The sequence below is a fragment of the Molothrus ater genome, chromosome 21, assembly GCF_012460135.2.
Source record: "Molothrus ater isolate BHLD 08-10-18 breed brown headed cowbird chromosome 21, BPBGC_Mater_1.1, whole genome shotgun sequence".
NCBI lineage: Eukaryota > Metazoa > Chordata > Aves > Passeriformes > Icteridae > Molothrus > Molothrus ater.
In genome coordinates, this window is record NC_050498.2 from 11093467 (window position 1) to 11109533 (window position 16067).

The following is a 16067-nucleotide window of genomic DNA, read 5'->3' on the forward strand; positions in this document are numbered from 1 at the left end:
GGTAGGAGCCAGTCCTGGGACAGAGACAGAGATGCTTCTGTTTTGTGCTGGAGGTCCTGCATTCTGGGGTAGGACAGTACCACCCTGCAGATTTCAGTCTCTTTATTAAGAAAAAGGCATATTACAACAACTTCTAAAGTACAGCTCCATACTCTAGTCTCTGGGTGTTAACACATTCTAAAAAGCACTTGGTTAAAAAGCAGAGTTGACAAGAATATCATCCTGGCAAAAAATGGTGGCATGTAGCAAAATGAACATTCAAACGAAGCAGAGCAGTGTCAAACCTTTGGCATCTGTCCCTCTGCGGCGGCGCTCCCCAGCACGAGGCACAGGCGTTTATTGTTCTCACTGAGCTCCACAAACTCAGCCAAGGACAATGTTTTTGCTCCAACGAAACCACAGCTGCTCTGGGACCAGGGGAGCTGAGACCAGAAATGCTGTCCTCCCCATCTCTCTGCCTGAGCCTTCCCAGGGGTCCCAGCACAGCTCTGGCCAGGCAGAGGTGATGTCCCCACCCCACTGGGGTGACAGTGACCTTGAAACACACAGACAGGGCTTGTCCTTGTGGGCTGAGGGGGCTGCAGCTCAGGGCTGTACCCACAGCCTCTGCTGCTTCAGACATGCAAAGATTTGGGGCATTCCCAGGGCCTGGTAGTCTAATTCCTGCGATAATTGCAACAACAGGAAAGGGGAGCTTTCTTGGAAGCTGCAAGATGACTGAAATCTATCAGGAAGAGCCAGGAGGCATGACTACACCCTGGCCAGGGAGGACCGGGCACTGTTTGGGTGTGGGTTGGGTGCACCTCTCACACACCCTGGTAGCTTCGCCCCCTGTTCCTGCCCGAAGGTGCGAGGAGAGGGAGGGTGACATGAAGGGATCAGATGTGGTGGCAGTACCGAGTGCCACCCTCCGTGTCCTGCCCGGGGGGACTGTCCCTCCGTGGGGCTGGGACAGCAGCGTCCCTGCAGGGCCAGGGCTGGCAAGGAGGACACAGAGGCAGAAATGGGGCCCTGGGGAGCAAAGGGCAGCTCTGATGGCGAGGGCACACGGTGCTTTTATCCTTGTGCTTTAACTGGCCGTGGTGTCTGGTGCTCCTCCACAGCTGCTGGGCTCATCGATCCTGAGCTCCTCCTGCTCACACAGCCACGCTCAGCACTGCTGATCTTACCCACAGATCTCAGATGCTTGCATGAGGCAACCCAGAGGCGTAAGGGAGTTCTCTGCCATCCTGTTGGCACCCAGGCGCCGACAGTGCAAGAGGGTGACAAGAACAGGCGTGCAGCGAGGCGGCTGCGGCGTCACTACAGCTAGACTGGCTCAGCAGGGCTGCTGGGACACGAGGGCTGCTGCTCTAGGAAAGGCAGGGTGGTGTGGCTTCATTGGGGCAGCAGGAGCCAGTTCACCAGGCTGGACACAAGGACTCTGAAAGGTTCACCTAACTCCCAACAATGAAAGTCCCTTGTTGTGCTGCTGATTTACCTTCCTAGTGTGCAGAGCTTGGGGAGAACTTGGGAAAAGCAGAGCAATCCCTTCACACTGCTGGCTCCAGCCACTTCAGGCAGGATGTTTCTTGCTGTGCCACTGCCACCTCTCCTGGGCACCAAGGAAAGAGCACCCCTCAGTCCCTCCAGAGCACCCATCAGCTGGGCCATGAACCTGGCTTGGCCTGCCATAAGGCAATTCACAGAAAGCTTCCTTTCCTGGGCCTGGCCCAGGTCAGACTGTCTCAGCACAGAGCCATGCAGCAGTAGGAAGGCTGGGAGCCTAGTGGGGATGGGAAGGACACGGCTGGGAGTGCTTAGATTAGCTCCAGCAAACACATTCAGAAAATATGGCTTTTTAGTTAACAGGGTCAAGAAGAAGAACTTCCTGACTAATCTTCCCAGGGTTAAATAAGTCCAGGGGAGCTGCACCCCGTTGCAGGACTGGCTCTGCCACAGTGAGTGCAGTGGGTGCATCTTCCCCCATCCACTGCTCACCTCACACCTGCTGCAAGGTGCATTTGAGACATCCCTATCTCAGATAGCATCAGGAAAAATAATGATGACAATAATAATAATAATAATAATAATAATAATAATAATAATAATAATAATAATAATATAAGGAAAAGAGATATTAGCAAACCAAACACATCAAATCCATAAGCCTCTGCAGAGCTACAGAGCGGAAGGGGGTGCAGAGGAGAGGAGCCCGGCTGTTGCTCTGTAGACAGCTCTCAGCACGTGGTGGTTCACACACACAGGACGTTGTTCAACAACCGAGCGTTATTGCTATGCTTCCACTTCCAGTCTAATCATTAAGCTTTACAGCACCAAGCCCTGCCCGTTCCGTCGCTGTGGGCGGCTGTGCTCCTCAGTCTGTGCTTTCAGGAGCGCGGCGCGGGCCGGAGCTGAGCCCGCCCTTTGGACTCCTGAGGAGTGCAGAGCACTGACTGATGCACCTACAGATCCCTGTGACACCTTACAGGCTAAAGGGGGAGGCTACGAGAGCCCCCCACTCCAGGAGGGGAGGGCAGGCCCTGCCTGGGCCCCAGGGGCTCTCAGGCTCCCGGTGGCTCCAGCAGCCTTCTCAGTAAAAAATAGGAATACTGTCTTTTTGATTTTTTTTGATCATTTTGATCTCTTTGATCATTTTATATAAATACAAAGATTAAAATAATTTATCTCAACATTATTTCTATTACAATCATACAGTGTTTTCCCTTCAAAACAAGTGCACGTATGTGTGTGTGTGTATATATATATATATATAAGTGTATATATAGTATCTCTAGAGCTTCCCTCCCCCCTAAGAAAAGCAGCAGTGACTGAAGCAGGTACAGCACGCAAGAGCTGATCCTTCCTGCTCCAAGGCAAATGTGCCCAAGGAAAAGTGCAGGGCTCACCCTGACAACTCATCTCCAAGCACATTACATTGGCATGAAGGGGGGAGCAGGGGTGCTGGCTCTCCCTCCCTTGGGGAACCCCCCTCTGCCTGCCCGCCCGCGGGGCTCCAGACCCGCCCAGCTGGGCAGGGACCGGCATGGGGGACTGCAATGAGATCAACTCCTTGAGCAAGCTGCTAATTACTGCTGGAGAGGAAAGGGCCCTGCAGCTCAGACAGGGTTGCTTCATTTACATACTAGGCACTACGGATGATGATTGCTAGGAAAGTATTTACATAGGAGAAGGATCATACTTCTCCCTCCACTTTTCAATGCTCAGTCATAAACACCATGATCTCATGAAGAAGTTTGTAATAAGGATGCAACATACTGTGTCTATCAGGATTGTCTAGGAAGGACGGGAAGGAGCTGTGCACACCCCAGCTGCAGCAACAGCCGAGCACACAGGGACAGGCATCTCCTCTTTCACCCCAGGACAGGGGAGACAAATCTGCAGCAGAACCTCTCAGAACCTGAGAGAAACAGCGATTTCCAGAGGCCAGTACGGGCACAACACTCCCAGAACTGTGCCGCTGGAGCCCTGGGGCTGCTCCCCTCACAGACCGGCCCTCTGTGCCCCCGAGGGTGGGTGACAGCAGGGGCCCAGCACACCCAGCTCGCCCTGAGCGGGGCCTGGCAGAGCCTGCCTGGGTCACTGTGCACAGGGAAACAGCGGGATGCATTCTGCAGCCTTGCCGGGGAGCTCAGGGCTTTCTCCCTCATGTAACTGTTCCTCAGAGCCCAGCAGGGCGTTACCAGAGCCCCCCGTGCTGCCCTGCACCTGCCCAAGCTGTGCGGGCAACCTGGGCATGGGGAGCTCTGCAGGGACGGCCTGTGAGCGCCCTGCTGGGCTCCCTGCAGCCTCCCACAGCTGCTGCAGTCTGCGAGGAGAGCTGGGGCTCCTGGGGCTCTGCACCGCCCAGGCAGCAGCTCCAGGTACCTCGGGGGCTTGCAAACATTTCCCACTGGAGCTTCCGTGCCCCAGGAGCTGCTCACCTCGGCCTGGCTTGAAGCCAGGCTGCTGCCTGGGCACTGTGAGGGGAGCCCTGCCCAGCGTGGCTTTGCTGGGCTCTTTCCCAAACCCAGAACCCAGGGCTGTGTTAGGGACCATGGGAGCAGCTGGGGTGTCCCAACCCTCGGGTCTTGCTCTCCAAAGCCTGACTAGTCACATAACAGCCAAAGAAAAGGTACAAAAGCCACTAATTTCTGCCCTGCTAGTGCAGCTCATATGCTTTGGGGCTTGTTTTTACTAAAGAGCTGGTTGGCGACTGCTGCTGTAAATCTCATAAAGCATTTTAATAGAGTATATAAATATTGGACTACAAAAATAGACAGCTCTGACTGCACGGCACACTGAGGGTGAGTGTGGGCAGGCCAAGCCTCGCTAGTCTATGAGGGTGATGTCTTTCAAGAGGTTTCAAACTGAACTGGAAGGAAATGGGGTTGGATGTCACCCTGCAGCTCCCTCCTGCCCACAGCAGCCGCGGGGGCAGGGAGGTCCTGCGGGAGGCTGCTGCCCACGGGCTGGCAGGGCGCTGGCTGCAGGCAGGGCCGCTCCCGGCCGGCCAGCCAGGCGGGCAGCCCACACGCCAGGGTGAAACCTGCCCCTGGAGCTGCCCTGGGCACCACCGCAGCACAGTGACCTTCGCCCTGCCCCTACAATGGTGTTTCACAACACCCAGGGAGAGATTGTAAAGCTGACAGTTTGCTGGAAATGGGGCAAGGCTGCCCCGGCGGGGCGAAGGCAGCTGGGTATGGCCGCTGTGCTGGGAAGGACGGGAGGCAATGCGGGAGGACCGGGCGCTGCTCAGCCCGCAGCAGCGAGCCCAGACCTGGCTGCGGATGAGACTGAGAACCACAATGCTGGTGCCGAGGAGAGCACGGGGTGCAGCCCTGCTCCGGCAGCACGTGGAGCCCGGCTGCAGCGGCCGAGGAGCCACGGAGTGTCCAGCAGGACGGACAATCACGGCACTCGTCCAGCTGCCTTGTCCGAGTCCTGCGTGCGACCGCGATGAGGGGAATCCGCGTTGGAGACAGCGAAACTGCTGCACGGGGAGCGTGGAACAGGGCTGGCCGGCACAGCAGCACTGTCCCTGTGGAAGGGCATCCCTCCGTCACCCACGGGATCCACCTCGTTCGGCTGCCTGCGCTCCGGAGAGCCCTGCTGGTGCTGTGCCCGGTGCCGGGATGGCCAGGCTGGGCTCACGCCGCGGCGCCGAGCCGTGTGCTGCACGGCCTGCTGCTGCTGTGCCCACTCCCAGCACCCCGGGCCACGGAAACCAGCCCGGCGCCCGCTCTGAGGGCAGCAGCAGCGGGAAAATCTCATTTCAAAAACGCTTCCTCTTCTTTCTTTCTTTCCTATTTCCTCGCAAGCTCCGGACAGGCGCTCGGACGTGTCCCCCTCGCAGCCCGAGCGCTGGCTGCTCCCCTGTGCCGCGGCATCGCCGGTGACATCCCTGGCTCAGACCTTTCGGGGACCCTGCCTGGCTGCCGGTGGGTGGGAAGCGCGTGCAGGGCTCCGCTTTCGGCCGCCCCTTCCTCTCCACCGGGGATGGGGAAGGAGCCTCGGCCGGCGCCGCCCGGTGCCGCCGGGCTCAGGCCGTTCGGGCCGGTCGGGCCGCGCCGTGCCCTCGCCGCTACTCCTGGGCCCGGGGGGCACCGTGGGCACCGTGGGCACCGTGGGCACCGGAGCCCTGCCTCTTGCTGGGCTCGCCCTTGGCCGACCTGGCCCTGGCCGCCGGCTCCTGCCGGGGGGCCCGCTGGCCCCGGGAGGCCGCGGCGGCGCCGGCCGGGGCGCGGGGCGGGCCCGGGGGCTCCGGCGGCGGCGGCGGGCGCTGCGGGCCGTGCGGCCGCGGCGCGTACAGGAACAGCGCCGGGTCGGGCATGGCGTCGTGCTCCTCCGGCGCCGGGTCCCGGGGCCGGGCGCCGTTCCCGGGCGGGCGCCGGGCGGGCGCTCTGTGGCCGCGGCGGCGGGGCCGGGGCTCGGCCGGGGCCTGCTCGGGGGGCGGCCGCCCGCCCGCCCGGGGGCCCGGCAGCCGCTGGGCCGTGGCGTGCAGCTGCAGCGACAGGTAGGCGGCCGCCTCCGTCTGCTTCTGCAGCTCGGTGTCGAGGATGGTGACGCGGTGGCTCCGGCGCTTCAGCTCCTCCAGGAACCGGCGCTCCTTGCTGCGGAGGCTGGAGCGCAGCGCAGCCACCAGCGTCTCCTTGTGCTGCAGCTCCTTGCGCAGCTCCAGGTTGTCCTTCTCCTTCTCCTGCAGCTGCGCCTCCATTGCCCGGCACTTCTCCTCCAGCTCGCGGTCCAGGACATCTGTGGGTCAGGGCACAGAGGGGTCAGGATGGGGAGCGGGGGCTCAGCCCCACTGCTCCTGGCTGGACGTGGCTGCTGACCACTCCGTGGTGCCAGCATGTCCCAGCAGTGCCATTGAGGCTGCTTGGGTGCTTCTTGAAGTCGGGAAAAAACCCCTTTGAGCTGCCCGAGCACGGGCTCACTGCCAGCACAGGCACAGGAACCCCGGCATGTGTAACACCCGAACATGGGGTGACAGCAAAGGCAGTTTCAGTGGAGGATGTTGTTGCCATGGAACCCGCTGCCTATACCTTGCTGCAGTTTTAAAATTTCCCTAGGTAAGTAGCTTTTCACCCTAAAAGTGACTTTGAATGTGTGCAGAGGGTGTGGGGGAGCACACGGGCTGGAAGAGAAAAGGAAATGATGCAGGGAAAACATCAGCCCAACTTTGGAGGACTTTTGGCCTCAAGCCCTGGGATTCCAGAGCATGGTTAGCCAGGATGGAGATGCTAATCCATGATTACAGAGGAATTGGGCTGCGCTCAGCAGGGAAGAAGCCTCCATCCTGGGACGAGGGAGCGTGTTCTGGGGAATGCTGTCCTGGGGCAGGATGGCCAGGCAGATTGGGGAATTGGCAGCTTGGGGAATTGGCAGCTTGGGGAATTTGCAGCTTGGGGCTCTGGAGCCAAGCCCAATGGGCAGCAGGAGGGATGAGGACTCCTGACCCCAGCCCTGGCTGCCTGCTCCAGCACCCAGCCCTTGGCAGGGTGCAGGCTGGCACCTGCCCACGCTCCCAGGCCTGCCCAGGCCTGCTCCCATCCTCTGCAATAATCTGCTTTTTATGATGTGATTGGCAGCCACTTACAGCCTCAGCTCCTCAGTGTTTCTGCAGCTTTATAATGAGGTCTTAGGGAGGCAGTTGCAGGCAGTAATTATTGCATGAACGGCACTAGAAGAGCAATCATTTGATGGCATCGTAAATGAGGTGCTGCCCCATAAATGTGGCAAAGTGATTGTGCAGCTCTAAAAGGCTGAAGGATGGGCAGGCACCAGGGATGAGACTCACTGCATTGTGGCTGGTGATGGCACCCGGTGGGCTGGGCACCAGGCCCTCTGCCAGCAAAGCCCTCGGGTGCAGAGAAGGGACCCCATGGGAGGGGCTGGGAGTTTGGAATTGCCATGGAGCCAGCCCTGGCACTGCGTGAGGGTGCCAAGGACCCCGCTGGCCCCAGTGGGAACAGCCCGCACCCACCCTGGACCGGCTGCCCTGGCACTGAGGACAGAGCACAGGCTGGGGCTCGGTGCCAGGCACCGTGCCCAGGCAGCGCCAGGGAGGAGCTTCTGTTTCATCTGTGGGTAGAGGAGGGAGAGGAGCCAGGCTGCTCCCAGAGCAGCCCCTGCCGGCCGCGGGGCTCCCAGGCATCACCAGCAGGCTGTGCACGCTGCCTTCCAGTCCTGCCCTCAGCCCCCTGCCCCTCAGGCACGGTCCTGTGCCGCCCCTGCAGCCCTGATGGGCCCCTCTGCACCCACACCTGCTCCCCCTTATCTTGAGCCCAAAGCTGTGCTCTCACCTTGTTGGCGGGCCTCCAGCTCCTTCATTTCCAGGTCATGGGTGAGCTCTGGAAGAGAAATCCAGCAGGACTGAGGAGGAGCATCCCACCCCTTCTGTGCTCCCCATGTCTTCCTCTGCTCCCTTTGGGGCACTGGACATCACTGTGGCTGCAGTGATATCTCTGCCCAGCCTCATGGGAGTGTGGCCATCTTGGAGCACGAGCCACAGGCTGAGCTAAAAATAGGCAATTCTGGCAATTTGTATGGTATTAAGCAGCCTCATGGCTAAGACATTGTCCGAGCGATGCTCTGCTCCTCTGCCTTTCCTTTTCCTGAAAGAGCTGCTGAACCATTTTCAGTACTGTAAACCAGGACAAAGAGCAGAGCAATGGATTGAAAATAGACCAAAGTGTAAGCTGCCACCCAAAGCATTTCATGATTTACTGCTCCAGGCTGATCACTGCCTCTGCACGTGATGCAAGCAGGGATGGCCTCATCCCAGCATGATGTGCCTGCAGAAGGATGCTGCCCTGCTCCAGGGCAACGTGGACCATCCAAATCCCTTCCAAATCTCAGGAGCTGCAGCACCCACCTGCCTGCTCAGCCCCAACACGCTGCCTCCTCTCTGCTGCCCTTTGCCTGCTCGCTGTCTAGCCCCAGGCTACAGCACCAGGTCACACAGTGCAGCTCAGGGACCTTCTGGAGTTCACTTTACCCTGCACTCTTACAGACAGTCCCTTTTGAATTAATTATCACAGCCCACCCAACCACTAACAGCCCTGAGCAGAGGAAGAGAGTGGTAGCAGCAGCATTCAGCTGCTTGGGGGCTATTTTTTTCCACTGAAAATGAGTTCAAATGGTTAATCTTTGCCCTACATTTTTCTTTTAATCTGCTTTTGTGTTGACTCTAATCCTCATCACTGCCATCCTTCTGAAACTGAACGCTTGTCTCAGACTGCTCTGCCTGTCTGTCTTGGAAAACAAATCTGTAGTGAGGAGGCAGAAGTACCTGAGACCATAATGCAGTTTCTGGAAAGCGTTCAGCACTCTTGACTGCCCCAGTGGGAATCAATGGCCGTTGTTGTGCTATTTTTCTGAAGCTAAAATAATAGGTTTGGAGTCTCAGATATATTTCAAATGAAAACCAAAGCAGCTGCCTATTTCCAAAGACATCATCCTGCTAAGCAAGTGCAGGGATGATGCACAGCCTGGAGTCCCAGTTTCTGTGCTGGAGCCAGGGGGCTGGTGCTGATCTGCTTCAGTACCATCCCCATGACCCCTGAGGGGCAGCTGAGAACCACCTCTGTGGGAGGGAGAGCCTTTCCCACAGGGATACCTCAGAGAGACCAAGGGGATAGTGAAAAAGTCAGAAACAACAGTGCCAGGGCAGCAGGCAAGGCTCCACAGGGCCACATTGAGGAAAAACTGACCTAAAGACTCTACTCTCCTCCTGCAAACAGCCCCCCAGATAATGACACTCAAATGTCAGGAAAGGCTCCTTAAAACTGCCCAGGGGTTGCCTGGCACTCCTGGCAGAAGCACACACCTCACCCAGGAGGACAGGACCCCTCTGGTCAGGTACAGCTGTCCTTGGGCCACACTGGGAAGGGGAGATCACCATGCAGTGGCTCATTTCAGCCCGTGGGGACAGACCCCCCAAGTTTGATTTAGGCAGGAGAACTCCACTGTTTTGTCTGCCTGAAGAGGTTGTAGATGAAACCATTAAAACAATGAAACAGAACAGCAAAAGCTCAGAAAGGATGGTGAAAAATAGCCAATTTTATCAGTGCAGACATTTCTTTGTTTCCCAGGAACCTGGGAGAATGAGAGGCTGGAAGACAAGGAGTAATTAGCTATGGCTGAATTATTGATGAGAGCAGCAGCACAAGCTGGAATGAGTTCCAGGGGTGGCAGAAGGCTGTGCAGCCATCACTGCTGCAGGGGTGGCTGCAGGGGACTGTGACCCTGCTGCAGCTGTGCAGGGCCCCGAGCCTCGCCCTGCAGCCTCCTCTGAGCCCCTCTGTGAGCACCCCAGGCTGCCAGCAGGAGCCTTCCTGCCCGAGGAGCTCCGGGAGCTCTCAGCTCCCAGCACCGTGGCCGCCCAGCGCTCACCTGAGCAGTGCTTCTGCAGGCGCAGGATCTCCAGGTGCAGGTCGTGGAGCAGCTCCATCTGCTCCTTCTTCAGGAAAGCGATGTGCCGCTGCACACTCTGGATCTGGTGCTCCAGGGACACGGTCTCCATCGCAACCAAATTCACAGTCCAGGCCTGCAGGGAGTGGAGGTGGCTGGTGATCAAACGTGCAGCAGTGCCCCAGCCCCGGAGCCCTTGTGAGGGGCAGAGCCCCTGTGTGAGCCCCTCACAGAGGTGCAGGGTGGTGCCTCCTCTCCTCAATCCTCTGCAGGGGGACTGTGGCTGTGGGCAAAGCAGCCCTGCTCAGCTGATCCCCAGGGAATGGCCTCAGCCCTCTCACCTTCCACTGCCTCTGGGGCCGGCCCCTGTCCTGCCTGCTCTGAGACTGCACAGGCAGGAAATCCTGCTGCATGAACCCTGGCATCACAGCATGCATGTCTGTTCTGAATTGGCCCTAGGAAATACTTTATCGATGAGTAGGATGCATCTGGGACAGGACTGCTCCTCATTGTCCCCAGGTGGGAGTTGCACCAGAGATGATTTTGGCTCTCACTTGACAAGCCCCACATTACACAGCAGCAACTGCAGCAAGCGATCCGGCACATGAAAAATACAATATGCTGTGTCTAACCCAATCAGCACTGCATGGCTGGGAGAGTCACGTTGTCTTCCAGGAGAAGGAACGTCTTCCCTGGTAATTTGCCTGGCAAACAAGAGCTGCTGGCAGGCTGTGCCAGGCAGCCAAGCTGGGCTGGGCTGGGCTGGGCTGGGCTGGGCTGGGGGTCCATCCCCACGTCCTCAGTGGCTGTGGCAAAGCAGCTGCAAAAGGTGCCCACCTGTGCTGCTGCACAGAGAGATAAAAATAGCCCCTGAAAGAGCCCTTTATCCCAGGAAATACCATTTTGTGGTGTGTGGAATCTGTCCTTGCTCCCTACACACAGCCCAGAAGCAGGGAAGCTGCAGCAAATGAAGGTAACCTGGCAGAGTGGCTGGACTCAATGACCTGAGAGGTTTTTCCAACCTAAATGATTCTATGTGCCACAAGCCTGAGGGATGGAGTGCATCATCCTGTCCCTGGGCAGCTGTTTCCCACATCTAACTCCAGTTTTCTCTCTACAGACACTGCAGAACCAAGTGAGCACTGTGGCTCACTGTTCCAGCACCCCTGGCATGGTCACATAGGGCATTTTGCAATGCCTGCACCCGGAATGCATTTAAGATCAATCTCTCAGTAAGTGGTCTTGGCAGTGCCCCAAGGTCAAAGCTTTGTTCCTGCCAAAGGCTCTGTAGATTTGTGACAATTCTACAGTCAGATCTCCTGTGTTTGATGAGGTGTGGGGTGCAGGCTGGTTGGGGACAGCTGAGCACCCAACCTGCTGGTAAAGAAATGATCCAAAGTGCATTGTCCTGTAGTTGTCCTTATGGAAGGTGTCAAACCCAGCTGTGCCAGGGGGCTGGGGCTGGCCAGGCCATCCTCCTTGGGGGGATATATGTCCTGATGCCAGTGCAAGAGTTATGAGAGTTATCTGGCATCTGCCAGAGACCAGGAATGCAAACCACACCATGGGTACATCCTCCTGCCAGCCCTGGCCGTGGTGGGCTGAGCTTCTTGATGGGAGTTGTGTTCCTCATCTCAGGAAACATCAGAAAGTAGGTTGGCCAAAGCCCAGGGGACACATACTGCTATTTTCAAGCACTTTGTTCTGTCTAGTAGAAATGTCTTTAGTAGAAATGGCTGCAAATTTTCCATTGAACTTTCGCTTCTCCCCTTAAGTAGGAAATTGTTCTTTTTTTTTTTTTTTTTAAACCAATGAAAATGTTCTCCTTTAAAAATAGTTGATAGATTTCAAGCTGCAAAAAAAAGTCAAAGAAAAAAAATCTGGGCTTGAGATCTGTTTGTTGTCTCTGATTTGGAAGCAAAGAGCCTTCATAATTTACCTGTGTATGCAGGAAGAGAAGTCTGTCTCCAGAATTGCAATGGGAAATCCTTAGTGGGTTTGAATCTGCTTTGCCTGTCCAACATGACTTTCATGTTTTCTCTAGAGAAGCAGCTCTCAGCTTGTGGCAGGAACATCTGAAGCCCCACGTGAGGGAGCGAGCGCCTCGTTTTGTTTAGCCATGACCCTCCCACCAGTACTGAGGGCATGGAGCAAGGCAGGGGTGGGACACAGAGGCAAGCAGGGCAGGAGCTGCCTTCACTGGAAATGAGGACAATGCTGGAAAAACAGTCGTGCTGTTGCCCAAGAGCAGCGAGGGGAGGAGCTCTCCAGAGATTCCAGGGACCTGAGGCTGCTTCTGTTCACCATTTGCAGCCCCATGGGAGGGCCATGTTGTCCCCTCTGCAGGTCCCACAGCTCTGCCTCACAGGTGATGATGCAAGAGCCAGAGCTGTTAAGGAAGATGAAATCTCATCCTGAGGCCTCAGTAACATCAGTGTTGGAGTGTCCCTAACTGTACTCGAGGGCAGTAGATGAACATTTGCGTCACCGTCGCTGGGGCAGTGTCCACCTTTTACCCCAAAGGAGTTCAGAACCCAACTCAACAGCTGGTATCCTCCCTCTAATGCTTCTGAAGGCAAGTGGGATTGCAGCAGCATCCTGAGCCTTTAGTTTGATGTGTGCCTTCTGTCATTTCACACAGTTCCATCCTGGGCGGTGTTGGGAGTTAATAAGGATTAGCTGCTGCTGCTGGCTGATTTAACACTTACAGGGTCACCAGCTCCCAGCTGGTAACACCAAAACTCCCTGTGCCGAGGCTTCAGAACACCCACAATGGTGATGTCCAAAAGACTGTGCAGTGAACCGTGGCAGGAACCTTCACCCTGTGCCACAGGCACGAGAGCCAAAGCACAGTGAATGGGGCTGTCCTTGCCAGCGGCTCCTGCTGCCCCAGCTGGGCCAGTGTGGCTCCCAGGAGGATGGGTGTACTGCAGGGAGCAGGGACACGGCTGGGGTCCCACTCTGATCCCTGCTGAGTGTGGCTCCCAGGAGGATGGGTGTACTGCAGGGAGCAGGGACACGGCTGGGGTCCCACTCTGATCCCTGCTGAGTGTGGCTCCCAGGAGGATGGGTGTACTGCAGGGAGCAGGGACACGGCTGGGGTCCCACTCTGATCCCTGCTGAGTGTGGCTCCCAGGAGGATGGGTGTACTGCAGGGAGCAGGGACATGGTTGGGGTCCCACTCTGATCCCTGCTGAGTGTGGCTCCCAGGAGGATGGGTGTACTGCAGGGAGCAGGGACACGGCTGGGGTCCCACTCTGATCCCTCCCTTGTGCTGTAGCCATGCTGTAGCTACTTTCCAGAGTAGTTCTAAGATGCCAAGGCAACTGGTGGTGGAAGCTCTCACAGTGACTGTACTCTGTGATTTTGATGAGTTATGTGTCAGGTTACAACCGTAGGAAACAATCTCATTCATAATAAAAGCCAAGAGTAAGTGATAGCAGTCCTCTTTGGCTTGAAGGGTGCTCCGTGCCCTTGTGCTTCTGAGAGTTGTACGTGTGCACACACAGCAGCAAAGGAGGCAGCAGTCAGCTGAGCAGCGTGGCTTGCCCCTATTCAAAGGTGACACCTACAGCCTGAGCTGGCCCCTGCTCCATGCAGAGCTCTGGCTAAACAGTTCTCTCCAGCTTTGGGGACTGGACATCCACAGGCTTTGCTCCACCACCAAGAGCTTTCCAGGAACGAGGTTCCCTTGCTGGTCCCCCAAGATTTTGAGCACAGAACTGGTGAGGTGGCACTGGGCTCAGCCCCCTCCAGTTCCCCACATGGACTGACCGTGGGCATGGTCTCAGCTGCTGAGCCTTCCTGTGCACCTGCCTCTAAACCACGTTTTTTTCCACACTTCTTGTCCTTTCACTATGCAACCATGACCTTTGGCACAAGAATATTGAGAGTCCTGATCTTAGCTGCTTCTTTCAAATGCTGGTGGAAAACGCCAGTGAGATTTACAATTTCATCCCAATTTATCAAATTCTTATTTCACAAACCAAAATGACTGAAGCAGCCTCTTGGAGCAGCTACAATGACCAATTCAGTTGCAAGTCTACCAAGAGATGATTACCTTTGCACAGACAGGTTGATTGAGAGTTTGCTTCCAGGGCAAAACTCTGCTTAAGTCTGCTGTTCAATGTAAATCAGAATCCCAAAGCTCTGACCCAAGAAAAACCCTCCAGCCCAATGATGCATCTGAAAGGGAGATGCAGTATTGCATATCTGTGTATCTCTGTACACACACCATGGTCACACCGTGGTCTGGCCCTTATCTGTGATTATTATTTCCCAAAAATGGCAAATTAGCTGGGAGTCAGGGGGCATGAGGTTTGCAGGAACAGGTCGATAATTTGTCCTGCTGTGGCTGCCAGCAACCTCTTCTCCATCACATTGAAACATACGCAGGAATAAACACTGATACACGCTAGAAATCCATAGCGCTTGGTATTTCCAGCTCAAATAATATAAACTGCAGCAGTGCCACTAAGCTAGTGTATCTTTAAATGTAGGGAAATCAGGCAAGCAGGAGGCTCAGAAACTTGCAGAAGGTTACAGAGGCAGTGGCGATGCCAGGAATAGAAAGCAGAGGTGAAATCCTGGCCTTGGAAAAGTCAGTGGGAAACCTTCCCTGATCTCAGCAGAGGCAGAATTACACTCGGAGTGCTGTTTGCTATTCATTATCTGTCAGTATCTATTTACAGATAAAATCAATACAGATGGTGATTATAAATTATTGTTTCTTGCAATTCTCTGAGCACAACCGCCTGAGGAAAAGCCCCGGTGACGCTCGTCAGGGGGCTGCGGAGGCTGAAGGCAAGTCCGTGCTTTCTCCTCCCGGCTCCGAGGGAATTCGCTATGGATGCAGCTCTGCTCCGGGAGAGGAACCGGGCCCTCAGCGCCGCTCCGGGCCGATCCTCCTCCCGGCGGGGCCCCCGCGGTGCCGCCGCTCGCTGGGGCTGGGCAGCGACCCTGCCCGGTGCCGGTGCCGGTGCCGCGCTCCGCAGCGGGCGGCAGAGCCCGGCGGGCTCGGGGGGGCCGCGGGGACCGAGCGCCGGCGGGCGGCACAGCCGGGGCGGCACAGCCGGGGCAGGGGCAGCCACAGCGCCCGCGAGTCACGCACCGCGAGAGGCAACTTCCAGAACGGGCACGGCCGGGCTGCGGGAACTTGTGCGGGGCCGGCCCGCAGCCCCGGGACCCCGCCCGCCCCGCGGCCCGCCCGCCCCGCGGCCCGCGGCCGGTGCCTTACCTGGGGGGAGCGGCGGGGCCCCAAGGGGCGCCCGCTGGGCGTCATGGGCGGCGGGGCCGGGGCCGGGGCCGGGGCCGGGGCCGGGGCCGGGGCCGGGGCGGGCCGGGGCCGCGCCGGCTCCGCGCTGCCCGCGCTGCCTGCGGCGGCCCCGCCTCGCCCGGCCCGGCCCCGCCGCCCGTAAACAGGCGGCAACGTGACCGGAACTGGGGAGCTCCGCCGGGGCGGCGGCGGCGGGCGGGCACAGACCCTGCCCCGGGGCCGGGCCGCGGCCGGGGCAGCCGCATCGGGCTGGGCGCCGCTCCCCGGGACCCTCGGCGAAGCGGGGCTCGGCTCCCCGGACCCTCGGGGTCCCGCTCCCGCTCCCCGGGACCCTCGGTGCGGCCGGGCCCCGCTCCTCACGGGTCTCGGGGTGCCGGTGCCCGGGACCCTCGGTGCGGCCGGGTTCGCTCCCCGCCCCGCCGCTCCCCGCCGCTGTCCGCGGTGCTGAAGCCGAGGCCGAAGCTGCCCCCGGATTCCGCGGCCGCCGCCCGCTCGGCCCCGGGCGCGGGGACCCCCGAGCAGCCCCGGGGGTCGGAGCGGGGCTCTGTATCTGCGGGGAAGGCGGCGGCCGTGTGTCCCTGCGGGGGCTGCGGTGTCGCCGCCACTCAAATGCGGGCCGGTACCGGCTGCAGCCGGGAAACCGTCAAACCAGCGGGGTGTGGTCAGAGAGATGGGGATAAAAACTTGTTTATTCGAGTGGTTACTGATTTTTCATGCCTTTTGTTTGTGGTGCCCAGACCAGCTGGGGCTTCGCATTGAAGGATGACTCAATGCTTTGCGCCTGTGCTCCGGCAGGGAGCTGGGATGCGCTGGCCTGTTCCACGCTGCACGGCGGCACAGCAAAATGGTAGCGTCCTCCCCGTCAGCTGACAGTCTGCTGATTCCCGTTCCCCTAAAC

At 58.1% G+C, this 16067-nt stretch overlaps 1 protein-coding gene across 1 annotated transcript; it reads right to left on the bottom strand.

The window, feature by feature from the left end:
* Positions 1–87: 87 nt before the first annotated feature.
* Positions 88–15195, bottom strand: CCDC92B (coiled-coil domain containing 92B). Its single transcript, XM_036395181.2, has 4 exons — positions 15131–15195; positions 9877–10030; positions 7785–7832; positions 88–6234 (listed from the first exon to the last, which is right to left on the bottom strand). Exons 1-4 carry the CDS (start codon positions 15173–15175, stop codon positions 5564–5566), a joined length of 918 nt encoding a protein of 305 aa, XP_036251074.2. The 5' UTR covers positions 15176–15195; the 3' UTR covers positions 88–5563.
* Between the last annotated feature and the right edge of the window lie 872 nt (positions 15196–16067).

Coding starts and splice junctions, on each gene's coding strand:
- CCDC92B (XM_036395181.2), bottom strand. CDS start 15,175: ATGACGCCCAGCGGGCGCCCCTTGGGGCCCCGCCGCTCCCCCCAG. Junction 10,031..15,130: donor GGCCCCGCCGCTCCCCCCAG/GTAAGGCACCGG, acceptor CACTCCCTGCAG/GCCTGGACTGTGAATTTGGT. Junction 7,833..9,876: donor CCTGCAGAAGCACTGCTCAG/GTGAGCGCTGGG, acceptor TTTCTCTTCCAG/AGCTCACCCATGACCTGGAA.